The 26,416-nt window shown below is 51.5% G+C and overlaps 1 protein-coding gene across 1 annotated transcript; it reads left to right on the plus strand.

Moving 5' to 3' along the window:
• On the plus strand, positions 1-24,777 carry PGM2L1 (phosphoglucomutase 2 like 1). The gene is made up of 14 exons (XM_058045695.1): positions 1-311; positions 6,663-6,830; positions 9,999-10,105; positions 12,033-12,117; positions 12,673-12,756; positions 14,501-14,694; positions 15,354-15,543; positions 15,707-15,804; positions 16,549-16,729; positions 18,233-18,326; positions 18,726-18,855; positions 19,255-19,444; positions 20,475-20,608; positions 21,452-24,777. The coding sequence occupies exons 1-14, from the start codon at positions 201-203 to the stop codon at positions 21,552-21,554; spliced, it is 1,869 nt and encodes a 622-aa protein (XP_057901678.1). The 5' UTR covers positions 1-200; the 3' UTR covers positions 21,555-24,777.
• The last annotated feature ends 1,639 nt before the right edge of the window (positions 24,778-26,416 follow it).

Raw genomic sequence — 26,416 nt, forward strand, 5'->3', positions numbered from 1 at the left:
GCGGGCGCTCCCGTTAGTCGCCGTTGCTCCCGTTAATCGGCGCCGGCAGCGATAAAAGCCGAGCCCCGGGCACCCCGCCCGCCCCTCGGCCTCCTCCGCCTCCCCTGGCTCCGCGGGCGATGCGCGGCGCGGCGGCGGAGTGAAGGAGCGGCGCCTTCTCCGTCCTCATCCTCCTCTTCCTCCTCCTCGCCGCCGCCACCATGGGCGACAGCGGCGCGCCCGGGGACGTGAACTCCAACGTGCTGGTGTCCCGCAGCACCGGGGACGCGCAGCTGGACAAGGCCGTGTGGCAGTGGCTCAGCTGGGACAAGGTGGGCGAGCGGCGACAGCGGTGACAGCGACAGCGGTGACACCGCCCGGTCGGGCACAGCGCGGCCCCGGCTCCGGGATGGGCACGGGTGGGGTGTCCGGGTACCTGCGGCACCGCCCGGTGCTCACCTGGGCAGGGGTTGGGTCATCCCGGTGCTCACCTGGGCAGGGATGGGCATGGGGATGGTGCCATCCCCGCACCTGGAGCGCTGCCTGGCACTCACCTGGGCAGGGATGGGCATGGGGCTGATGCTCACCTGAGCAGGGGTGGTGCCATCGTGGTGCTCACCTGGGCATGGATGGAGCTGGGGGTGGATGGATGGTGCCTTCCCCACACCTGGAGCACTGCCTGGCGCTCACCTGGGCAAGGATGGGGATGGACGGTGATCTCCCCACACCTGGAGCCGTGCACCTGCCCCACCTGCTCCTCCTCGGGCTGGGGGTGGATCAGCAGCTGGTTAAAATGCTGCGTGAGTGTGTTTTCCCCGGGAAAGGCACAGCCCAGGTTCTGGCATTCCCCTTTTCCTGTCAGGAGCACTGCAGGCTCGGTTAATTCAGATTAAACCACCCAAGCCATGGTAACAGTGTGGTGTTGGAGGGTGTTTGCCTGTCCTGCGGTTGAAAGGGTTACTTTGGGTTTTCTGAGGGTTTTTTCCAGCTGGTTTGTCCAACCATCGTGGCCTGTGCTTCCAATAAATACCTTGATGCTGGGGGAGGGTGAGCTGCCAGTGCACTAGGGGTTTGGACTTCTGGCTGCTTTTCCTTCATTTTTATTTTAGCTTTCTCCCTCCTGAGCCCCTTTTGCCTTTATTTTTATCAGCCACAGCAGGCGGCGTTGGCTCTGTTTCCTCTCCAGCCTCACCCTGCCAGGATCAAAGGGGGAGAGCTGCAGGCAGGTGCCACCTGATGGCTCTGAGAGGATGGAGCTCTCTCCTGCCTGGAAATGTGGGGTCTGTTCCTCCTGGAAGTGTGGGTTTGTTCCTCCTGGCGATGTGGTTTATTCCTCCTGGCAGTGTGGTTTATTCCTCCTGGAAGTGTGGGGTTTGTTCCTCCTGGCAGTGTGGTTTATTCCTCCTGGAAGTGTGTGGTTTATTCCTCCTGGCAGTGTGGTTTATTCCTCCCAGCCCTGCAGAAATTAACAGGTGCCATCGGCACCTCCTGCCCCCAGAGCTGCTGCTGTTGTAGGAATATCCGGGGGAGGGAAGAAGGGCAGGGAGGAAATAGCATTCCTGATAACACATGTGATAACCCGGCGTGAACCCCGGTAAATATTTTATTTTTATAACGTCTCGTGAGTGCGCTGAAAGGCTTCGGCTGCTTTTATCGGGTTGTTTTGCCTTCCCTAAACACGTGTGAACGTCCCCGGGGTGTGGGAGGCCGGGGAATGTGGCAGGAGCAGGGATTGCTGCAGAGTGCCCACCACAGCCTTGAGCCCCCCTTTGCACCCCCGGCTTCCTGAGCTGCAGCGATTTTGGTGCCCTGATAAAGGAAAAATCTATTGTGCACTCTGCTCCCAGCTGGGGGAGGCCCCTGCCCTGCGGCTCAATTGGGAATTGCTGGCTGTAATTAATTACCAGGGCCGTGCTCTGAGGTTTGGGAGTTGGTGCTCAGAGGAGGCAGAGCTCCTGTGCAGCCCTCCTTGGTGAAGGATGCCGAAAACTGGGCATTGCTCTCCCCTTTCTCCCTGTAATTCCTTTTATTCCACGTCCCGATTTTCCTGTTTGCAGCTCTAGGTGTGCCTCGGGATTCCTGGGAGGTCTGGGCTGTGTCAGGCTGCTCAGGGCACACCTGGTTACCTGCAGAGCCCTGGGCTCCTGAAGGCTCAGCTGGAGCTCCCCATGGGAGGGAAACCGGGAATTGTGACCCAGGAGCTGTTTGGGCAGGCCCCTCTCACTGCATCCTCCCGGGATTTTCCTAATCCATGGCTCAGGGTCGTTTTCCCAGTGGAGGGTTCCTCCTTGCTGATGAGGTGCTTTTGGGGTGTCCCTGTGATTTTTGTGGCTTTGGGGATGCTTTCCAAGAGGAAAGTGACTTGATAGTCAATAGCTTGAGGCCAGTAACTTGCTCCAGCCCTTTGCCTTGCAATATTTTTTGCTTATTAAGAACTTAAAGTGAATTTGTAAGGATAACATTGAAAAAATGGAGGCCACAGAAAAATCTTCATTGAAGCTCAAACCAGCTTGAGGCTTCCCCCTTCCTTCAGTTGTACATACATAGAGTGTGCAAAACAAAACAAAATTGCTGTGAGTAGTAAATTGTTCTGTCAGGGCATCACCTTTGAAACCGAACTCTGGTGCTAAGTGCAGGTGATTAACGTGATTAGGTGTGAAGGAGCCATAAGACATACTCATTAATGCCCCTGTCTTTACTTCTCTGCTTATTCCAAGTGTTGGACCCTGGTGAGCCACAGAAAGTGTGGTTTTTGCCCCAGCAGTGACTGTGCAGTACATGGCAGAGAATATATGTATTTTTTTCTTTTTGCTTAATAGTACTTCAGACCTTTCTGAAATGTGCTGCAGAGTGGGGATTGTGTCCCTGAAATGTGCTGCAGAGTCTCCTGCAGGTTGAGACCCCAAAGCTCTGCTTCTGGCAGTGACTTCCTATAAATAGCTGGTTTTTACATATATATATACTGTAATAATTTAAATGATGTAAGCAATCCAGGCCAGGGCTGCTGGGGGACCTGCAGGGATGAGGAACAGGGATGCCCTGTGGCACAGCCAGCTCACCCAAAAGCCCAAACAGCCAGAAACCCCAGCAGAGCCGGTGCTGCTGTCCCTGTGAGCCCCAGCAGGGTGTGTTCCCAGGGCCACTGTCCCCTATCTGCCCCCTCCTGCTGCAGCTGGACAAGGGCAGCAGCCTGTTCCACAGGGAGCTGGTGCTTCCTGATTGGGGCCTTGGCCTGGCCCTGGTGGGCTGTGCTGAGCATTTACAGACACCAGGGAGATGGATTAGGTAGGTGTCATTACATACGTTGGGTCGGTATAATTTATTTTTTACTAATTTGTATTGGATCGGTGTCATTTATTTATTAGATATTAATTTATATTAGGTTGGTATAATTTAGTTATTATATATACATTTATATTGGATCCATTTAGTTTAATTATTAAATACACATTTGTGTTGGGTCAGTTTCAGTTATATATCATAATATATCATATCGTTTATTATATTGGTATACTATGTAGATTATATATAATAATATATAATTTGATCTCATGTATATGATCATATATAATATATCTAATATATAATATATCTAATATATAAGTTATTTTAATTTAGTTATTATGTTTAATAATATATATAATATTATGTATAATTACTTACTTTATATGATATTTAGTTACCATATATACATTTGTATTAGGTCAGTATCATTCAGTTACTATATGCACATTTGTATTGGTTGAGGATTATTAATTTATTATAGACACATTTATATTAGGTCAGTGTCATTTAGTTATATACATGTATTGGTCAGTATAATTTATTTATTATATACACCTTTATATTGGTTTGGTGTAATTTATTATATACACATTTATATTGGTTTGGTACCATTTATTATATACACATTTCTATTAGGTAGCCTAGATTTGTTGTGTACATATATATGTCTATTAGAGAGGTGTCATGTATTTATTTATACACGTATCATGAAGTTGAAGTATACCTAGTGCTTGAGGAAGGTGATCAAATAAACAAATGTCTGGATTTTCTGCAGAAATTCTGGTGCTGATGGTGTGGTTTGAAGGTGTGAATTTGGCCTAAAATCTCTAAGGAACTTTTCTTTTTTTCTCTTGGGAAGAGGAGCCATCACAAAATCCCCTGTGAGCCCTATGCCCTGATGTCATAACTGCCAAGCAAACCAGCAGAACCCCTGTTTTTGGGGTGTTTTTGGGGTGTTTTTGGGGTGTTTTTGGGGTGTTTTTGGGGTGTTTTTGGGGTGTTTTTGGGTGTTTGCAGTGGGGTTAAGTGCCAGCAGGGTTGTGGAATTCCCAGGTCGGGGGGCAGACGGTGCTCGGAGCCAGGCTGGGTGTTGCAAGAAGGGAAATGTGCCCGTGACACTCCAACTTGGGGGAAAGGGCAGGCTGGGCAGCTGGGAAAGGAGTAAAGGTGGTGCCAGGCTGGGCAGCTGGGAAAGGAGTAAAGGGGATGCCAGGCTTGGAAAGGAGTAAAGGTGGTGCCAGGCTGGGATGGAGCAGCTGGGAAAGGAGTAAAGGTGGTGCCAGGCTGGGGTAAAGCAGCTGGGAAAGCAGTAAAGGGGATGCCAGGCTGGGGTAAAGGTGGTGCCAGGCTGGGGTAAAGCAGCTGGGAAAGGAGTAAAGGTGGTGCCAGACTGGGGTAAAGCAATTGGGAAAGGAGTAAAGGGGATGCCAGGCTGGGGTAAAGCAATTGGGAAGGAGTAAAGGGGATGCCAGGCTTGGAAAGGAGTAAAGGTGGTGTCAGGCTGGGGTAAAGCAGCTGGGAAAAGAGTAAAGGTGGTGCCAGGCTTGGAAAGGAGTAAAGGTGGTGCCAGGCTGGCGTAAAGCAGCTGGGAAGGAATAAAGGGGATGCCAGGCTGGGATGTTATTCCTTAGGAAATTGAGTAGCTTCAGTCAGAAATGCTCGTTAATCTGTTTTTAAAAGGAGTGTTGGTGCTGTGGCTGCAGCGCTGCCTGGGTTTTGCAGAGCCCCGTGAGCTGTGGGATGTGTGATGATTTCTGTGCTGTTTGTGCCGGGGAGCAGTGCAGTGTGGCCTCGAGAGCTGCAGAGGATGCTGTGTAATTTAATAACTGTGTTTTAAAGCCAGGCCGTGCCCTGTGCTGGTGTGAAACGAGGTTTCCAATGCTCCTGCCCCTCAGACTCTTTGCACATCAGTCATCTGCTTTCTGGCTGGCTGCCTGTGAACAGCTGAGGGAGACGCTTTCACTTTGCAGTTTGGTGCCTGTTGTGCCCCGTTGTTGTGGTTTGTTTTTGGGCTGTGTGGTGAGCAGTGCCTTGCTCGGGTTGCCAGCCCATCCAGGAGCCTGGACAATAATGCCTTGCCTTTTATTTCGGAGCACACAGATACAAAAATAATAAACAAAAAGTTGTTTGAAACTCACATGTCTAGTGTTCGGGGTGTGCTGTCGAACTGCAGAAATAATTTCAGATTTCTCAATGCATTTTATGGATTGTTTTTCCTCCTGCAGAGCCTCCCCCTGGAGTGTGCTCCCCAGTGCTGCCTGACCCCTGATTTAAATGTCAGGGCAGCTTCAGCCCTGCCCTGCAGATGCCATCTGCCTTTTCTGACCTTTCCTTGCCACCCTGCTCGGGGCAGCTCTGCTCTGCAGGGGCCCTTGTGGGGTGGTGATTGAGGGTCCCCAGCACGAGGGAAGGGATGAGAATCTTGACTCCATGTTTCAGAGGGCTGATTTATTGTTTTATGATATATTAAATGAAAGAGAAAGGATACATCAGAAAGTTAGAAAGGAAAATAATAGTGAAGTCTTGTGGCTGCTCACAGCCTCGACACAGGTGGCTGCCATTGGTCATCGAGCCAAAACAATTCACATGCTGGGTTAACAGTTCTCCAAATCACATTGCAAAGCAGCAAAACAGGGAGAAGCTGAAGCTTCCCAGCTTCTCAGGAGAAGGATCCTAGTGGAAGGGTTTTATAAAATATGTCAGTGGCACCTTGTGCCTCCAGAGCACTGTTTTCCCCTCTGCAGGTGCTGTTTTCCAGCTGTGTGAGCACTGCCATGGGTGGGATCTGGGTTGCTTGGTGGCCGGATGGATTCAGTGTGAGCTGGGTGGCTGAGGAACCAACAGCAGAGCTGTGCAGAGCTGTGCTGGGGCCGTGGGTTTGGGGAAATGTGCCTGAGCAGGGGGATCAGCGGGTGAGAGCCCAGCCTGTCCCCCCCAGAGGGGCTCAGGAGCCTGGCCCAGTGCCAGGTGTCCCTGCCCATGGAATGCTCTGGTCTCCAAGGTCCCTTCCAGCCAAAACCATCCTAGGTTTTCTGGGGTTTTACTGTGCCTGTTTCCTGTGGGTGGGGAGGAAGGAAATGCTGCTTCGAGGTTTGGGTTTCTGTCCATCTTCCGGGGGCAATGATCAGGAATGGAATTATGTTATCTGCCCTGGGATAAACAGTTCCAAAGGCTCTGCTCCTCACACAGAGGGGCTGGGAGGCATCCTGGTGACCAGACAGTGGCAGCAGGGGCTCCTGAATCCTTTATTAATAAGGATAATGGGGGAAATGAGTTAGGGCGGAGGCCGGTGCCCGTGCATTTTATAGGGCAGGAGGGGTTTGCCCTGGGAATCACCTGGAGCTGATGGTGACGCACAGCTGAGCCCTGACGGGGACATGCCTGGGTGTGTGTTGCAGAACCCGAGGACGAGGGAGCAGATCGAGAGGCTGCTGCAGGACGGGAAGCACCGGGAGCTGCGCCAGCGCCTGTGCTCCCGCCTGAGCTTCGGCACGGCCGGGCTGCGCTCGGCCATGGGCGCCGGCTTCTGCTACATCAACGACCTCACCGTCATCCAGTCCACGCAGGTGAGCTGGGCGCGGCCCTGGGGGAGCCCTGGGCCGGGGGGAGCAGCTGGGGTGCTGCTGGGGTGCTGCTGGGGTGCTGCTGGGGTGCTGCTGGGGTGCTGCTGGGGTGCTGCTGGGGTGCTGCTGGGGTGCTGCTGGGGTGCTGCTGGAAGCCCTGAGCTGGGATGCTGCGGCCGGGGAAGCGTGGGAGGCTCAGTGCTCAGAGGTGGATGGAGAGCTTGGGCTGGGCTGGAGTTTGGCCACTGCTCAGTCTGCCTCACAGCCCTGCAGCTGGAGACCTTAGGAGCTGCCTTAAGCTCATAAGATATGTTTATATATTTAATATATAAATACTTGTGTTTATATATTATACTACAAAAACAAGGCGGTGAAAATAACCCCAAGGAAAGAGGCGAAGCCCCAACCAAACAAGCCTGTCCTTTTGTTTTCAGCACAAGCTGTGGGCTGAGTAAATGACATAAACAGTTTGTGCCCAGCTCTAGTCTTGAATGTTGAAAATAGAACGAGCTGGGGTATTTGGAACACTTGTGCTTGGGAAACCAATAAAATGTTTGTTATGACAAAACTTCTGAATTTTTCCTGTTTTGACAGATACACTCCATTTCTATAAAAAGAATAATCAAAGGTAGTTTATGACATGGTTTAGCAAAGATTGGTAAAACCTCTCATTTAGTACTGTGCACCTGAACTTTTCGGCTGGTTTCTCTTTGCAGGCTGATGCTCTCCCCTCCCTCAGGACGTGTGCCTGAAATGGCAATTTGTGTTGGCCTGGGGTGGAGGGCTGTGCTGGGAACTGGGAGCAGCTGGGGCTCCCCAAAGCTGCTTGCCGTTCTGTTGTGTGAGCTGTCCAGCTGGAGCCCACACTCTGTGGAGAGGCCAAATTCCAGTGATGTTTGGGAGGCTTTGTGTCCAAGTGCTGCTTTGAATCCCAGCCTCCCCTCTGCTGGTTCTGCTGTGCAGGATCTCCTTGGCCCTAGCAAAAGGCCTCCTGTAGGTGTGTGCCCTGCAAGCTGGACACGCCCTGGGATGGTGCTTCCTGCCCTGCTGCTCCAGGTGTGCCAGCCTGCTCTGCCGCAGAGCACGCGGTGGCATCAGCAGCAGCTCCAGCTGGGCTCCGGAGGCAGTGGGTGATGGAAGGGGTTTAAAATCAGTGTTCTGTTGCCGGGGCTGGGGTGGTTAAAAGCAGCCAGGCTGCTCAGAGGAGCCCCCTGTCCCCGGCAGCAGAGGGGGTTTGGGGTGATCTCCCTGCTGCGGGGTGTGGGTGCTGCTGGCTGAGCCAGGCTCCTGGCACAGAGGGAGGAGAATTCCCTTTTCCTGGGCAGCAGCGTGCTGGCAGGCTCGGCTTGGTGGCACTGCTGGTGTTTGGGAGCTGCAGCCCGGGGTGGTGCCTGTGCTCCCTGTGCTCAGCTGCTGTTTTTGAGTGTTTGTTAGAGCTGCAGGGCTAATGGGCTGGGGCACGGGGCTCTGGGGGTGGGCTGGAGCTTTCTGCAGTTTCTGGAGTGAACTGCAGCAGTTCCAGCCTTTTCTGAGCACTCTGAGAGGGGAGGGCAGGAGCAGTCCTGCTGTGGGCATGGGCAGCCCTGCCTCTGGGCTTGCCCTTGCCTGCGACAGGAATAACTGGCCAGTCACAGATCAGACTTGTAATTAATACTTCCTTCAGTTAAAATAAGCTGTGGTGAAGTTGCACGAGTGTTCTGTGTCCTTCATTTGAGCTGTTTTTTCTTTCATTTGCCTTTTTGTTTTTTTCATTTGATCTTCACTTGATTTGATTATATTGATATTGTGAAAAGTCAGGTCCAGGAAGGTACAGAATATTCAGCACTTGCTGAGGGCTCTGCTGAAAATTGCAAGTTTTAAACTCCACGTAAAGCCCTGATTCCCTGGCTTTTCTCCTGCTTTGATGCATGTCCAGTTGCTTTTATTAGTGGGAAAGGAACCTGTCAGTGATCAGTGACAAAACCAGCCAGCTTTGCATCAAGGAGTTTCCTGCTGCTTAAAAAGCAAAGCTAAAGGTAAAAGATTAAAAATGTGGATGCTGGGCTTCATGAAGCTGTTCCTAACCCTCTGGATTTCATCAACTAAAAATCTTTGTTTTATTCTTGATACCATCACTGTTCCCTCACCTCTTTTGAACTTGAGCATTCGGGACAGGCCGTGCTGTAGATGTGGGACCAGATCCTGCTCTTTTCCATGGATTCTGCGTCTGGAAATCACCTGAACCACGCCGTGGGAGAGGCAATTGTGGCACTTGAGGAGAATTCTGGCTTAGATCTGAGTGCTGACACCTGCTAATGAGCCGTTAATTATCGCCACCAGATGCACTTGTGCCTCATTTAGAAGTGCTGGGGGTTTTAACAGCTGAAGTAATTGGGGACACTATCAAACCCCGAGTCTTGAAAAGGGGAAATATAAATTCTTTAAATTGAGGAGCTTTCCCAGGAGAGGAGTTAACCCCAGAGGTGCTGGAATCCCAAACTGCCCTCGGGGCACCTGGAGGAGGATTGTGTGAGCTCAGGCAGAGGGCTTGGGCAGCGGAGATGCTCTGCATTCGCTTCCTCACTGGCTTTTATTGATTTACTTTAGTTTCCTGCAGCTGTCATAACAGTGTTTGGATAATTCAGTCCTTTGGGGCTTGCTAACTTCAGCTGTGCACTCTGGGGCTGAGCTTCAGGGGCTGATTTTGAGCAAGCTGCTCCATAGCAGAAAGTGAAGACATTGCTGTTTTCCTTCATGATCTTAGCATAAATCAAGGGTCTGCTGTAGGAGATGTGCTGTTCGTGTCTTTAGGCGTTATTCAGATTGTTCAAGCCAACCTGAAGAGTTTTCCCATTGCTGTCTCCTCTCCTTGCAGCTGTGAGAGGAGGCTTTGGCAGGGTGAGCCCTTGGTGTGCTGTGGGCTCAGTGTTGGGTTCAGGTGGCTGCAGCAGGCAATCACAGCCTCCAGAGCTGCCACCTTTCAAACAGCTTGCTTTGTTTCAGCGACCACTGGGGCAAAAACACTGCTGCTTTTGTGAATACTATTGGAATAATTTTGTGAATATATTGATGTGTTTGAGCTGTGTCTTGCCTGCTGACATGATCCATCCTTTGTGCAAGATCACCTTCAGTGTTTGTGTGTGCTGCAGCCCAGCTAATTCTCCTTTTCTCCTGCTTTTTTGTTTTCTCCAGGGGATCTACACGTACCTGGAGAGGAACTTTTCAGACTTTAAGCAGAGAGGCTTTGTTGTTGGATATGACACACGAGGTCAGGTCACCAGCAACTGCAGCAGTAAGAAGTATGAGTATTGATTACATCTGCAAGACTAGAAATGAAATTGTGGCTTTGAATGCTTTCTGTCCTGTCAGCACTTTGTCTTTTGGTTTGGGATGAGCTGGGCACACTCTTTCCTCTCCCTTTTCCATTGGATCAGTAATGAGGAGAGGCTGGCACTAAATCCTTTGTTTGCCAGCTCAGTAAGGCTGCTTGCTCTCCACCAGGGAATTTACAGATTAAATGCACAGGAACATTAGCCTTAATGTGCCTGGGGAGAAATTGGGACATGAAGGTAAATTCAGAGTGTGAACATGCAGCTGGAAACCCCTGGATATTAATGCACTTTTTACACTCTCATTCTCTGGAATCTCACACCTGGTTTAAGCTTGCTTGGGGAGGGCAATTCCACCTGCAGCCTGCTTGTAACCCTGTGTGTTCTCACTTTGAGGGGATTTTACCTGGGATGCTTAAATGTGGACTTCCAGCCGTGGCACACTGTGCTCCTTGCAGGGAAGGGGAGCAAACTGCTTCCTGAGTTCTCTAAGGAATCACAATCCCTTGTCACTGGGGAGCAAAACCCACGTGGGTGATGGCATGCTGTGCAAAAAGCCAAGCCAGTAGCTCATTAGTCTATCAGTAAGAAGGAGTTAATTATTTTAGTTATTGTTGTAGCTAACAGTTCTTTTCTTTTTTGAATGTAGTGGTGTTTAATGTTTTGGGGTGCAGGAGTCCCTGGAGCAGCAGAGCTCAGGGTGCAGTGAGTCTCCTCTCCCCTGGGATGTGCGTGTCCCATTTTCCCCAGCCTGAAAGTGGGGAGGTGCAGGAGTGATGTTGCTGTTGAGCCTGGATGGTCTCGGAGGTGTTTCCCACACCCAAGCAGCCCCTCAGCTGCTGGCTGTGCGTTCCTGCCATCCCCAGGGCTGGAATCCAGCTGAGCTCCCCCAGGGAACACTCGCAGTGCGTTCCCAGTGCTGTGGCAGCAGGGCCTGGGGGCTGGCAGGTCACCCGGCTGTGTGCAATTCACCAAGCAGGATGGCAGGTCACCCGGCTGTGTGCAATTCACCAAACAGGATGGCAGGTCACCCGGCTGTGTGTGATTCACCAAACAGGATGGCAGGTCACCCGGCTGTGTGCAATTCACCAAACAGGATGGCAGGTCACCCGGCTGTGTGCAATTCACCAAACAGGGTTCCAGGGGCTGCAGCTCCCAGCTGAGCTCTCAGGCCCTTCCAGGCAGTGCCAGGTGGCTTTTGGCAGGTGCTGCAGGGGAATTCTGAGTTGGAGAGACTCGGGTTGCTGGGGATGGAGAGAGGGGAGTCAGTGTTAATGCCCGTCTGTGAGAGCAAGGTGAGCTTGCACCATTTGATATCTCCTGTTTTGCCTCTGAGACTTCCCTTCACCTCCTGAGCTGTGCAAACAAAGTTTGGTATCACTCACCTGGGAGAGAAGGAGCCTCCCTGGTGCTTGAAAGGGCAAGTTTATAACAAAGTGAGATTTAGAACTCTGGGCACTGTTCCTAAACACTCTGGAGTGAGGGGTGCTGCTTTGCAGGGATGTTTTTTAGGAGTATCTCTGCTTCCTGGGCATGGTGTGGAGCTGCTGGCAGAGGAGCCCTGTGTGGGATTCCAATCCTTTCCCAACCTGCTGCTGCTGCTGATGTCTGGAACTCCCTGGGGAGCTGGGCCTGTCCTTGGGCAGGGGATGTGTGCTGTGTGTCTGTGTGTGGGATTTGTGCTTTGGCTGAGGGGCTGCCCTGCCCAGCAGCAGCTGGAGGTGCTGGCTCACATTCTGCAGCTGAGAGCTCTGACCCTCACTGTGCACTTTGTGGGATACCACTCCAGGCATAAGCCAAAAAGCAGTGGAGTGCCTGAGGAAACGAGTGCCTGGAGGTGGCAGGAATTCCACGTGGCTGATGGGCTGACTGGATGTTTTCTTTTTCCCCCTGGTAGGCTTGCAAAGCTCACTGCGGCAGTCCTGCTGGCAAAGGATGTGCTTGTGTACTTCTTCTCCACCTATGTCCCTACCCCCTTTGTGGTGAGTCACCTTCTCATCCTATTGTTGCACCACACACTTATGGGAGTATTGGAATTTACTGAAGAAGAGAGCTAGCAGTTTTCTTAAATTCTGTCATTTAACAGAAAAATAGAGGCTGCTTGGCGCACCTGGCTCCTCAAGGAGGCTGTAACAAGGATGTCACCAAATTCCTCAGTGCCTCTGCTTTTAATGCCTCAAAACCAGGCTCTTGTGGTCACAGCAGCTTTTCCTGGCATGGCTTTAAATCCTTGCTTGCATTCCATGAGCGTGCTGTGTGTCCTTGCTTTGAGGGGATGGACTGGAATGCCTGCAGGAACCTGTGACTGGTTTTCCAGCAAGCCTTTCTGTGAATCCCTGTGTTGTGTGTCCAGGGGCTGCACAATCTGAGTGTAGGCTGTCAGGTGGCCAGTGGAGGGTTGCGTTTGGGTAATTGATGTAAAGAATGTTTTCATGGAGCGGCGCTAGCACCAGCTCTGTGCTGCTGGCTCCAGCTGGGCCGGGGCGCCCTGGGTGCTGTGGCAGGGCTGGGCTGAGCTGTCCCTGCTTCCCTTGCAGCCCTACGCCGTGCAGCAGCTGGGGGCCGTGGCGGGGGTGATGATCACAGCCTCCCACAACCGCAAGGAGGACAACGGCTACAAGGTGAGCGAGCCCTGGAGCCCGGCCAGGGACGCCTTCCCCTAGCCCAGGCTGCTCCAGCCCGGCCAGGGATGCCTTCCCCTAGCCCAGGCTGCTCCAGCCCGGCCCTGGAGCCCTCTGGGGTGTGCCAGGGCTCCCCTGGTGTGTGTGTGTGTCCATTGGGAGGATGAGTCATGTGAAATAACTCATCCTTCCACAGGCTGACACACTGGTCTGTGGCGAGAGATAAGGGCACACAGTTTGTGTGTCTTGGGCATCAATCTGCAGTGACATTCCAGAGCATAATCAGCAGCTGAAGAAGTGCCCCAGCACTTTGTATGTTTGCTGCTGGGGCTTAAACTCACTTTAAAACTAAGCCAGAGCTGAGGTGGATCCATGCACACAGCAGGGCACTGTGCTGAAGGTGGGGATGATTGAAGAGTGGATCAATAAAACACAGGAGCGTTGGCTTTATTGGTTTTCTGGGCACTGCAGAGGGGTGGGTGGCTTCCCTTGGCAAGCTGGGGACAGTAAAACCATCCACAATAGCAGGTGCAGTGTTTTAACTGAGCATGTCCTTCCTCAGCTCTATAAGAAGCTGAACCAAACTCTCAACTTCAGCTGAGCATTCTAGAAGGCCTGGGCAGGTCAGTGAGTGATGGCAATGTGAAGGAAGGCAGAGAGAGCTCCTGGGGGTGCTTGAGCTGCTCTTGCCTTCCCTGGAACACGTTGAGTAGTTCTTCACCAGCCTTTGTTTGTGCTGAGCTGGAGCAGTGAGTGAGGAGAGAAGCCACAGGCATTTCCCAGGTGCTCCATTTGTCAAGAAGCAATTTGATGTTTGTGTCTTCTGATACAAACATACCGGGAGTTTGCAAACATATCATCAGTTCACAAAGAAACAAACAGCACTTTGCTTTTGCCAGGACCCTGGTGTGTTTCCTGATTTGCTTTTGCCAGGACCCTGGTGTATTTCCTGGTTGATTTGTGCCATGACCCCGGTGTGTTTCCTGGTTTGATTTTTGCCATGATCCTGGTGTGTTTCCTGGTTGATTTTTTGCCATGCTCCTGGTGTATTTCCTAGTCTTTGCCAAGAGCTGTTTGATCTTTCCCAGTTTCCCATGTGGGTTTCGTGGTTCTGAAGGCTTTGGGCAATGCCAGCTGGAGGTGGCAGACGCAGAGGTGAGGAGGCAGAGGCAGATGATGGAGCAGAGCCTGCCCTGTGAGCCCAGCCAGGCTGTTGGCAGCAGAGTGTGGGAAAAGTGGCCTGTGAGTCTGTAACAAAGGCTTTATTATAGCTGGGGTTAGATATGGAGTTTCCACTCTGGAGGGTGTTTGCAGCTGAGAGATTGGGGCTGTTCAGCTGTGGAAAAACACAGACCTTGGCACTCTGCTTATCTGCTCTGGGTTCAAACCCAGGCTGTGCTCCTCTCTCCAGGGAAGGTGGTGTTTTCCCTCTGTTGCAGTGTGCACAGCACTCCCACATACAAGTGCATGGTTTTGGTTTCTCACATCCTGATATTTCAGCTGTGATAGTTCAACACCAGCTTTTGTGAAAACAGTTGTGTTGCTGTGTTAGCTCCATTTATCAGTTGTAGCTCAGAGGTTCATGCTGGATGACTCCGAATGTCTTGAGAATCGAGCCAGTCTGATGCTGAATCCTCTGTATGGCTTAGGCACAAAGTGGGTGGAATCCTACAGCTCAAAGAATTTATCGCGTTAATAATCTTTGCAAATAAACTGTGTCTTGTTTTCCTTCCTCTTACCCCAGGTTTACTGGGAAAATGGAGCACAGATCACCTCTCCTCACGATAAGGAGATTATAAAATGCATAGAGGAGTGTGTGGAGCCATGGAATGGCTCTTGGAACGAAAACCTGGTGGACACCAGTCCCCTCAGGCAGGATCCTCTGAAGAAAATCTGTGACAGCTACATGGAGGACCTGACCAAGATCTGCTATCACAGGTATGGTATAAAGCAAAAAAGTTATGTTTTTAAGTAAGCTCTGGGTTGCATGTGCAAAAACTGACTGCAGACAGACTTCCCTGTGTTTTCTGAGGTGTCATAAAATTCAAGGGTCACCATCCTCAGGGTTAAACCTTTTGGTTGAGAATAATAATGAGAATAATCTGCCTTTGGGAATTAAGGTACTGTGAAACATCCCCGTGGAAACCATTTAATGCAAGTGAATGTGCTATGGCAGTGCTGAATAAAATGCGGAGATTCAGAGTAAAAGTGAGGTACACATGCATAAATAGATTCAGTCTGAAGGTTAGGTGGGGCAGAGGATGAGAATGAAAGGTGGAGGATGGATGGCTTGAAGCAGAGCTGGAATAACTTTTTAAGGTGGTGGAAGTGCTTGATTTTGATGTAGAAATCAACAGTTTATTCTTGGGAGACTTTGATCTGTCTCAGCAGAAGGTAAATACTTCATCTTCCAGGAGAAGCAGCTTTAACCCAGCGATTTCTAGTGCAACATAAGCACTTTCTGTGATTCCTTTGAAATTAATGCCGCAATCAGCAGGGCAGTGCACAGAGGAATTGCGGTTTACTCTGCCTTCCCTCATGGAAGCAGTGCTGTTGGAGAGCCCAGGGCTCCTGCTGAAGCCGTGTTTGCCCCGCAGGGAGCTGAACGTGCAGAGCAGTTTGAAGTTTGTGCACACCTCTTTCCACGGCGTGGGCCACGACTACGTGCAGATGGCCTTCAGAGCCTTTGGCTTCCAGCCCCCCATCCCAGTGCCCGAGCAGAAGGACCCAGACCCCGACTTCTCCACGGTCAAGTGCCCCAATCCTGAGGAGGGAGAGTCTGTGCTGGTATGCTGTTTCTAGTTCACCTGATTTCTGTGGGGAGAAAACAATCTGAGGGAGAGAACAGGGGGAAATCCATGGGGGGATTTTTCTTGTAGATGTAAGTTGGAAGACTGTGGGTTTATTTACTCTCACATTTTGGGTTTTTTGTCCCTCCTTCTCCCCCCAGGAGCTGTCTCTGAGGCTGGCAGAGAAAGAAGGTGCCAGAGTAGTGGTGGCCACTGATCCAGATGCAGATAGGCTGGCAGTGGCAGAGCGGCAGGACAAGTGAGTGGTGGGACCCTCTCTCGTGTCTCCCTGCAGAAAAGGTGGTGGCACTCACAGAACATCCCCAAATTGCCAGGCACAGGCCTTCAATCCACTCTTTTCCTTTTTCCTTCTAGTTTTGTCCTTTGGTACTGCTCCAAATGCGTTTTAAGTCAATTGACCCAGCAAAGAGTAGATTAAATACTTAATGGTGTAATGGTAAATGGCCAAACAAAGCTGAGCTGAAAACTGAGTGGGTGGTTACTGAAGGCAGTAAAATAATTTTGCTTGCTGTGTTTTCATTTATATCAGCCATACCTTCCTTGGTGGTTGTCATGGGCTTTTTTGGTGGACTGGGCTTTTTTGTTTGTTTTTTTTAATTTTAATCCTTTGCTTTCCCCTGCTTGTTCATATTGAACAGGAATTGCTTTTCTCCCACTAACAGGCCCCAGTTCTGATGGCTGTGTAAGTAAAGGCTGAGCAGGCCCTGCCTGCAGTGCTCAGGTTGCTTGGACTGCTCTGTGTGGGTCAGTTCTGGGCTGCTCTCCTGCTGCTGGGTCACCCAGAGAGCAGACCCTGGGGCTCTCTTTGGCCTTGTAAACCCTTGAGGTGTGATAGCTGTGGAGTCTGTCAGTAGGGTGGCTTTGCCTAGAGCAGCTTGGCGGTGCTGTGCTCACATCCCGTGTTCAGGGACTGCAGAACTCCTCACCCTGCCCCTCGGGGTGCTGCGTGCCCTCAGCAGTGCTCCCTTGGCTCTCCCCACAGCGGCAGCTGGAAGGTGTTCACGGGCAATGAGCTGGCAGCCCTGTTTGGCTGGTGGATGTTCTCCTGCTGGAAGGAGAGCTGCCCCCAGGACGCTGACGTGAGCAATGTCTACATGCTGGCAACCACGGTCTCCTCCAAGATCCTGAGGGCCATTGCACTGAAGGAGGGCTTTCACTTTGAGGTGAGTGTGGGTGCTGTGGGGCTGTCCCCATCCAAGCCCTGCTGGTGGCCTCACAGGGTGCAAAGTGGGCAGGGGACATCCAGGCTTCTGGCTGTGAGCTGGGAGGGATTCCAGCTTGCAGAGGGTGTTCTGGCACCCACACAAGCCTGATTTCAGTCTCCTCGCTGTTCTGGGACTGGGGGATCAGCGTGGGCAAAGCTCAGTCCCAGGGACACGAATGAACACCTGGATTGCAAATAACAGCAATGCCTTAGCTGTGGTTGTCCAAAATCCTGCTGCGTGAGAGAAGGGGATTTGTGCAGCCTGCCCTGCTCGCTCTGAGTGTTGATGGGTTTGTAAGGAGCACTTGGAGGTTACACAGTGGCCCTTCAGGTGCCCTCTGCCAGTGGGTTTTGAGTTTGGGCTTGCTTCAGGCAGAGGAGCTCCTGTGTTCAGACCTTTAATGCACAGCTTTGTGAAGAACTTGCTGAAAAAGAAACTGGGGTGCTCCCCCCAGACTGACAATTCAGCTCCTGCATCCAAATTAAATCTGATTTCTGTTGGGCGTTAGCCAGAAGAGAGGTAAGTGCCTGAAATCACAGCACAAACATACAAAGGGCCAGGCCTCGTTTATACATGTCTTAATTAAATCCATGTGCAATAGAAATACATGTTTTGCCAAAAAATGAGGAATTTAAAATTGAAAGAAACTCTGGAAACCATTTTGAGTGACTGGCCAGATAATCAGGGTGAATGTCAGTTCCCTGTACTGGGTTTGGTTCTCTCTCTAAAATACTCTTAGTTTTGGGTTTTTTTAATTGGAAAATGACATACTTGACTGAAAGAAAAAGAGAAGCTAGGAATTTACAGAACCTCTTGTCCTTTTCTAAAAGCTGCCCTTCCTTTTTATTTGCAACTTCCTTCTCTCCAAGAAAGCTGTTTCCAAGCTTTTGGCTGCTTTTGCATGATTTATGTAAACACCCCCAGAGCAGCTAAAAGTGTTACTTTTATATTTCTGTGGCTTTTCCTCCTGAATAACTGTGTCTCATCTGGTGAGCAGCACAGATGATCTGATGTGATCTGAGCACCACAGCCCCTGACACACTTTTCCCTTGGTCTGGTACTCGTGTCCTACTTGAGTATCCCCTAGGAAAATCCTTTCCAGTGGCTCTTGGACTCCTCATAAACTGAAGATGCGACTTGTCTGATGCTTCTTTACTGTCCCTATTCTGCTGGTCAATTAATTAGATTTAAATTTAAGGAAATCACTTGAAAAAAAAAATCAGAAAAACCATCCTTAAGCTTCAGTGTTTTGACTCTGCAGCAGTGTTTCCCATTGACCCTAAAATTCAAAATATATTGTTATATTTGTTATATTTTCTCTTTGGTGTTTTGGTGGTTTTTTTGGTCTTTTTTTTTTTTTTTTTTTTTTAGTCTGAACTGAACAGTGGCTTTACTTTATTTGAATTGAATCTAAATTGTAAATAGGTATTTTAAGCCCTCTTTTCCCCCCCCCTTTTTTAGGAAACACTCCCTGGTTTTAAATGGATTGGAAGCAGAGTGAAGGATCTCCTAGACAGTGGAAAAGAAGTTCTCTTTGCATTTGAGGAATCTATTGGTATGAGTGCTGGCATCCCTTTAAACTGCTGAGAACTGAGGGGGGAGTGTGACTAGGAGGGACTGATCTTACCCGTGAAATAAACCACACAGAAAGTGTACTTTATTTTTATCCTAATAGCTAATAGCATTGATATTGTGCTCTCACCAAATTGACTTGCCAACTCCCTTTATAAATTGTACCTGACTTGCTGATTCTGGTGTTTGCTTATCTTTCCAGCCCTCTAACCCCCAAAATCATTAGATTAGATGAGAAATCGTTAGATTTCTGCTGCCTAAGCAGCAATAAAGCAGCCTCCATGTCCTGGCCAATTTTCCTTTGCAGGATCAAAGGTTAGAGCTCCAGTCAGGTAAATCAGAGTGATAACCTGTCAGGTTATTTTCCCTTTTTTCTTCCTAGGCTTCATGTGTGGCACATCAGTGCTGGATAAGGATGGAGTGAGTGCAGCCGTGGTCATTGCAGAAATGGCAACTTACCTGCAGAGCCAGGGCCTGACCCTGGCACAGAAACTCGTTGACATTTTTGAAATGTGAGTGGTGGTTTTCATTAGAATATTCTACTCTGCTGTTCTGGAGCTGGGGATCCTCTAAGGAATACTTATTTAAATATGAGTAAATGTTTGTGTCCCTCAGATGCTTTCACGTTGTAAGTTGTTTTGAGGTTTTGGTAGGATGGATTACAGCCCATCAGTAGTGCAGATATCACAAGGGGTTCCAGGAGGGCTGGAGAGGGATTTGGGACAGGACACAGAGCATGGGTTCCCAGTGCCAGGAGGGATCTGTAACAGAGCAGGAATGGCTAGGGATGCACTCCCAGCAATAAAACAAGGGTGCTGTTGGTCAGAATTAAGCCCTGTACTGAGATCTTTTGGGTACAAAAGAGCCAAACCCCTCTGAATGTCACAATGAGAGCATCCATGTGCTTGCAGGTACGGGTATCACATCTCCAAGACCTCCTATTTCCTGTGCTACGACCCCGCCACCATCAAGAAGATCTTTGAGAGGCTGAGGAGCTTTGAGGGCCCCGAGTCGTACCCCAAGAGCTGTGGGGCTTACGGCATCCTGCACGTCAGGGACATCACCACAGGCTATGACAGCAGCCAGCTGAACCACAAGTCTGTGAGTTAGGGGGTGTTTGTGCAGGGCAGGGGTGCACAGACCCAGGTGCACGGGGAGGGGCAGGTGTGGGGCGCGGTGCTTGCTCTGACCCACGGGCTGCTGCTCACTCTGACCCACGGGCTGCTGTTCACTCTGACCCACGGGCTGCTGCTCGCTCTGACCCACGGGCTGCTGCTCGCTCTGCCCCACGGGCTGCTGCTCACTCTGACCCACGGGCTGCTGCTCACTCTGACCCACGGGCTGCAGCTCACTCTGACACACGGGCTGCTGCTCACTCTGACCCACGGGCGGCTGCTCACTCTGACCCACGGGCAGCTGCTCACTCTGACCCACGGGCTGCTGTTCACTCTGGCACACGGGCTGCTGCTCACTCTGACCCACGGGCTGCTGCTCACTCTGCCCCACGGGCTGCTGTTCACTCTGCCCCACGGGCTGCTGTTCACTCTGACCCACGGGCTGCTGCTCACTCTGACCCACGGGCTGCTGCTCACTCTGACCCACGGGCTGCTGCTCACTCTGACCCACGGGCTGCTGCTCACTCTGCCCCACGGGCTGCTGTTCACTCTGCCCCACGGGCTGCTGTTCACTCTGACCCACGGGCTGCTGCTCACTCTGACCCACGGGCTGCTGTTCACTCTGGCACACGGGCTGCTGCTCGCTCTGACACACGGGCTGCTGCTCGCTCTGGCACACGGGCTGCTGCTCACTCTGACCCACGGGCTGCTGCTCACTCTGGCACACGGGCTGCTGTTCACTCGCTGAGCTTGGCGCTGCTGTTCACTCTGACCCACGGGCTGCTGTTCACTCTGACCCACGGGCTGCTGTTCACTCTGACCCACGGGCTGCTGCTCACTCTGACACACGGGCTGCTGCTCACTCTGACCCACGGGCTGCTGTTCACTCTGACCCACGGGCTGCTGTTCACTCTGACCCACGGGCTGCTGTTCACTCGCTGAGCTTGGCGCTGCTGCGGCTGCTGAGCCCCCAGGGGCTGCTGCAGGGGCGCTGAGGGGCTGCTGCTGTGTTGCAGGTGCTGCCGGTGAGCAAGAGCAGCCAGATGATCACGTTCACCTTCCAGAACGGCTGCGTGGCCACGCTGCGCACGAGCGGCACCGAGCCCAAGATCAAGTACTACGCTGAGATGTGCGCTCTGCCCGGGCACAGGTCAGTGTGCCAGCCTGCTGCTGCCCTCAGCAGCACGCCGGGAGGGGGCTCAGCCTCTGCTGCAGCAGGGTTCTCTAACAAACCCGGTTCCCCCGTTGCATAGGGTTAATAAGTGCTCAGGTGACAAAATCACGGAATGGTTCAGGCTAGGAGAGCTCTCTGAGGTCAGAGTCCAGCCTGTGACCAACCCTCACCTTGTCAGTGGGACCAGAGCGTCACATCCAGGCTGTTCTCTCTCTGCTGGGGTTGTGTTTGCAGCCAGGTGGGCTCCCGCTGCCTTTGGGAATCTGCTGTGTCACTCACCCTGAGCTGTGGGAGAACAACCGGGTGTTGTTCACCTGATCTGAGCCACCTCCAGTTTCAAACTGGGGGGAATCCAGCGTGTGCTTACAGCACAGAAACCTCCTCTTCATGACTATGGAGTCATGGAATGGCTTGTGTTGGAAGGGACCTTCAAGCCCATCTTGTTCCACCCCTCTGCTGTGGGCACCTTCCACCATCCCAGGTTGCTCCAGCTGGGCCTTGGACTCTCCTGGGGTGGGGCTGCCATGGGCAGCCTGTGCCCAGGCCTCACCACCTGATTACCGCAGTATAATTGAAATTAATTTCATTAAAGGAGAAAAAGGCCACTAGAGGGCTCTGGGCACCATCTCTTCCAGTCCCTTCCAGCCCGAGCCACGATAATCCTGCTAGAAAGGAGCTTGCTAAAGCAGGAGTCTCCACACCTGGAGAGGTGGGAAACGCAACAGAGCAAGTCCATCCCCATCGGGTCTCACTGTTTGTTTGTTGATTTAATTCTGGGCATTTCCCAGCGCTCTGACCCGGGCCTGTTCTCTCCTGCAGTGACAGAAGTGTGCTGGAAGGAGAGCTGCAGAAGCTGATAGAGGCTCTGATTGAGGATTTCCTGGAGCCGGCCAAGAACGGGCTGACCTGGCGCTCTGCCTAGAGCCCGGGCAGGGGAGGCTTGGAACAAAGGACCCAGGAGCAGAACCAGTCCCATCTCTGTGTCTGTGTGTGTGTTTCAAGCAGCTGCATTCTCTTTCTGTGCAGAAGAAGCTTTCTTTTGTCAGGCTTTTCACCAAACTGGGACAAGGAGAGGAGGTCAGAGGAAAGGGTGGGATTTATTGTTGCAGTTTTCAGTCCTTTTGACCAAAAGTTTAATTAACCCACACCAATGCAAATGAACTGCCCGGGTACCTTTGAGGCAGCTGAGCTCAGCTGCCACATCTTGTCTTAAACTCAGTTCAGGTACCTGAAACACCTCTTTTTGTGTGTGAGAAAAGGTTTTAAAGTTTTAAAGGAGTGATCACTCCACACTGACAGCAAAGGCTGCTGCTTCCCTGCAGCTCTGAGACCTTCCTTACAGGTCTGCACGTTCAAAAGCATCTAAGCAGAGCTCAGCATTTCTTGTGTAGGCAAATGGTTGGCATTTTTCATCTAGTTAAGAGTTCTTCTGTTGGTAAAGGTGTTCTTGGGCATTGTAGCTTTCCTGTGTGTGTCTTAAAATAATTGGCAGTGAAACAATAGTGGCAACAGCTGCAGCTTGGGGTTGGAGTGGCCTGGTGCCTTTCCAAGGCTTCCAAAGGAGCAGGACTTGGTCACTCCTTGGTAAAATTGCCCCTTCTGGCTACTGCAGGCTCTGTGTTAGCTACTTTTTGTCACACATCTCTGCAGGGCCTTAAGCTTTCTTGATTTTCTGTATTCATTACTTGATTTAAATGCTAGTCAGTGACTTTTTGGTTTTTGCTGGCCTGTATTTATATTGTCTGTGTATTAAAAAAAAAAACCCAACCAAAAAAAAAAAACAAGGAAGAAAGTGAAGATAAGACTAACACAGTTACTAAATTGTGACTTCTTAATTTTTTTTTGTCATGTCCTGTCAGGTAATTTGTTAGAATAGCACTTTGCAAATACTGTTATTCAAGGGTGAACTTTCAACAGCTTCTCTCATTTGTTTCCTCCCTTTGCTCAAATAGCAAGTGGGACTTGTAATCACATTTTCCAAAAATACGACCCAAACCGATACTCAAGTTCTCTCTGTGGTTATATTGGGTTTTGGGCAATAAAGGCCCTGTTTGGCACAGGGGAGCTGGTCCTGGAAGCTCCCTGCTGTCACTGCAGCAGGCAAAGAGAAGCAGCAGCGATTCAGAGCTGGGTTTGATCTGAGTGGAGGTGATGGGAGAGGAGCCCCGGGTGCCCTGGAGTTGGAGCTGCTGTTCTGCCACTGTTGCTGCCTCTCCACAGTGATCCTGCCCTGCTGGATGGCACAGGGGGTGGGTTGGTGTGTGTTGCCTCTCCGTGGCTCCGGAGAGCCCTGAGGGGTGGGCGTTCCCTGCTGCCAGCAGCTTTGCACTATGTCCATGGAGAAGTGTTTCAGTGTCTGTGAATGTACGCGTACTAGAGAAGGTCTGTGTTGCACAAGTTCTGACCTGTCACTGCTATTTATTTATTTTTTGTATTTTAAGAGAAAGTATCTCCAAATTGTTCTGCCAGTGAGTGAAATGTATCTCATGCCAAAAGCTTGGGTTTCTTCTACCTTGACTGTACATTTGACTGACATGGTGGGGAAAACAGGCAAACCCAGACACACTCAGAGGAGGATTTTGTTGCTGTCTGTGCTGGCTAGGGCTGGGAAGGCATTTCTGACTGCTGCTCTGCCTTCAGCTCTCCCAGAAAGGGTGCAGATGTGGATCCCCACTGCACTGAACTCGAAGGAGCTGCTGCCGTTCCTTCCATTGGCAGCAGAGTAAACCCTGAGGCGCTGAGGGTTCCGTTCTCCAGGCAGCGAAGAGAACAAGTGACTTGGGACATAATTTTGAACAAACAAACACTGTAAAAAGCGTAGTGTGTGTGTGGTGAGCCCAGCTGTGTGTTATTGTAGCAGTCTTGTGAGTGATGGCTGTGCTCCTGCAAAGAGCAGGAATCTGCAGCTTCCCAGAGATCTGCTTTGTGTCAGTAGGCAAGCGCTGGAAATGGAGAAAATGTTTTCAAAGAGCATTGTTAGAATCTGTTCCTAGTCTAACTATGCTTAATTAAGAAGAAAACCCAGCTGTGGGGCGTTTTGTGTCTGGCATTTTCCCCGTGGGTGGGTCTGACAGGGAGCTGGAGCTGTAGTGATGCTTTTGGGAGGACAGCAGCAGGCACAAGGTGTTGAATGTACTTTCAGGGTATAATTACTATTTGCTGTTTTGAAACTGCTGCTACTGTTGTTTTCCTACTGTATTGGAACTGTTTGATATATTTATACTGTTCCATTTGTGGAACTCCTTTATCTCCTCCCTCTGTTCTTGCATCCCTTACTTCTGTTACTGTGAAGGACTGGAATTCTCGTTTCCTTGCCCTGTAACTTTGTAATGCATCGTGGTAGAGTTCACTGGGTTTGTGCACAGCCTTTCCTCGAGTTATCAGCTGTTCTTTCCCACTTCTCAGATAAGAACAAAGGCCTTTCTGCCATGAGTACAAAGCAGGTCACAGATCAAAGGGGGCCGTGGATGTTTCTGAGGTGCTTCCAGGTGAAACACACCTTGTCAGAGCTGGGCTGTGGTCATACAGCCAGTGTTGGATAAAATCCCCAGGTTTAATTTCTGAAGTTGTGTGTCCATGGGCCTGGGACGGGAGCTCTGTTGGTTGCCTGCATGCCCACATCCCTGGTGGTGCTCAGGTATCACTTTGTGTGCCCCCCTGCCAGGCTCCTGAGGGTGCTGGGGGTTCCAGCCCCCATTTCCTTGCACCAGTGTTTGTGTGGCACTGGTGGGAGCCTGTCCCTCGGGCAGGCTGGGGTGTGTGTGCTGCCTTAGGAAGCACTGGATGGTCTCTGATTTTAAAACTGGTATCACTTTGTTTTGTCTTCCCCTTTTTGTCCTCTCCCCAGCTAAGAGAGGGCTCCTTGCGTGGTGGCACTGGGTGGTTACAGTCCAGCTTGGTTCCCTCTGCTCAAGAATGGCTTTGTACAGGTGACTGAGGTATCCCAAGTTGCATCATTCCCCCTGCCTGGCACCTGGGGGAGTTCTGGATCTGTACTGCTGTTTACCTGGTGTCTGTTCTGTAAAACTGGGGTGTATTACAAATACAGAGTGAGAATTTGCACTTTTCTGAAGACTTTCTGTGTACTGCTATGTGGATTTAGCTGAAGTGTTATCAGTAATAAACTATTCCCTTCGTAGTCTCAATCCAGGTTTCCTTGTCTTCTTTAGCCAAACAATTGTGCCCCAGAGGCTGAGCTGGGCTTGGAGGGGTATCTGTGTGGCACTTGGATAAAGCCTGGGAACAAGAGCCCGCTCAGAGCCTCCTGCTTTTGGTGGCACTGAGGTGTCCCCGGGGCTGATGGGGACAAGGTGTCCCTTCAGTGATGGCTGCAGCTTTCATCCCAGGGGATCCTGTGTACCTGCTGTTGTTGTTTTATCTGCCAAGGCTGCTCTCCCTGAGCCCCTCTCCTCCTCCCAGCTCAGTGTGGGGACAGCCAAGGGCCGGGCAGGAGCCCTGGCACCTCAGGGTGCCCTTGAGCAGGGAGAGGGGGAGCCCAGGACTGGCACCTGCTGTCCCTGTCCCTGCTGAACACTGACATTTCTTCCAGGAGGCTGGTCCAGCCTCCTCGGGGCTGCTGGGAGCAGTGTGGGGCAGCAGAGCATCTCCTGGAGGCTGCTGGCAGAGCCCCAGGACCCAGGCACGTGCACCAGGGAGCAGCCAGGGTCCCTGGAAGCTGATGAGTCCCGGCAGGCAGCAGCGCTGGCTTCGCGTTCAGCTCTTGTCAATTTAAATGTTAATTCAGTAACTAAATTAATTACCAGTGGGCTGGGCTCTCTGCATTCGCCCTGCTTGGCTGCTCCTTGCCAAAAGGGAAACTGAGGCACAGGGCAGAGAGAAATGGGCTCGGGGACCATCCTGCCCGTGCACAGCAGCATTTCTGAGGCTGGCCAGCCTGAACAATTAGAAGTGATGAGGAGCAGCTAAAAATAGGGGTTTGTAAATGTCAGGCTGGCGAGTGGCTGGGCACGTGCTGGAGGACAGGGCAGCTCTGCAGCCTCGCTGTGCCCGCGTGTCCTCAGGCAGGACAGGGATCTGGGGTGAGCCTGGCTCCCTGGGAGCTCCCCAAAGCCCCAGAACTGCCTGATGGGGGTCAGCCTGGACACCCAGCACCAGAGGCATCTTCTGGCTCTTTGATCCTGACAGGAGCTGCACAGGATCCCAGCCCTGCTTTGGGAGGGGGACACCAGGCCCTGGACACAGGCAATTTTCCACTGACTTTTGACAGGAGCAAACACCAGCAAAGGCCTGAGGCCCCATGGATGACCCCAGCCTCAGGATCTGGGTGCTGTGCTGCCAAAACCACCTCGGATGTCCAATCCCCCTGTGTGTGCAGACATGGGAGCCTGCTGGCACAGGGACACCCAGCAGATGTGATCCCCTCCATCTCCTCCACCCCTGCCAGCTTCTCCCTCATCCCCAGAGCCCCACCTGTCCCCAGTGTGCCAAAAACTTGCTTCAAGCAGCTGGGAACAGAGGTTTATTCGGGAAAATAATCCAGATTGGGGCAGATTAGTGGGAACGCGTCCTTGCCCATCTGCCTGGGCGCTGCTGTGCCAGCTCCCCGCAGGGCTGCCTGCAGCCAGGCTTGGGGAAAGCACTCAGGCTTTGGCCTGTCCCCTGAGGCCCCCGGCCAGGCTGAGTGTCCCCAGCCCCTCAGGAGGAGTCCCCTGGTCCCTGGTGGTGTCACTCCAGCCCCTCCCTTTAGCTGGGGCCAGCTCTGTGCTCAGCCAGGAACGCCCATCTCCCAGACACATCCCAACCTGGCTGATTGGAAACATCCAC

The sequence above is a fragment of the Melospiza georgiana genome, chromosome 2 (genome assembly GCF_028018845.1).
Source record: "Melospiza georgiana isolate bMelGeo1 chromosome 2, bMelGeo1.pri, whole genome shotgun sequence".
Lineage (NCBI taxonomy): Eukaryota > Metazoa > Chordata > Aves > Passeriformes > Passerellidae > Melospiza > Melospiza georgiana.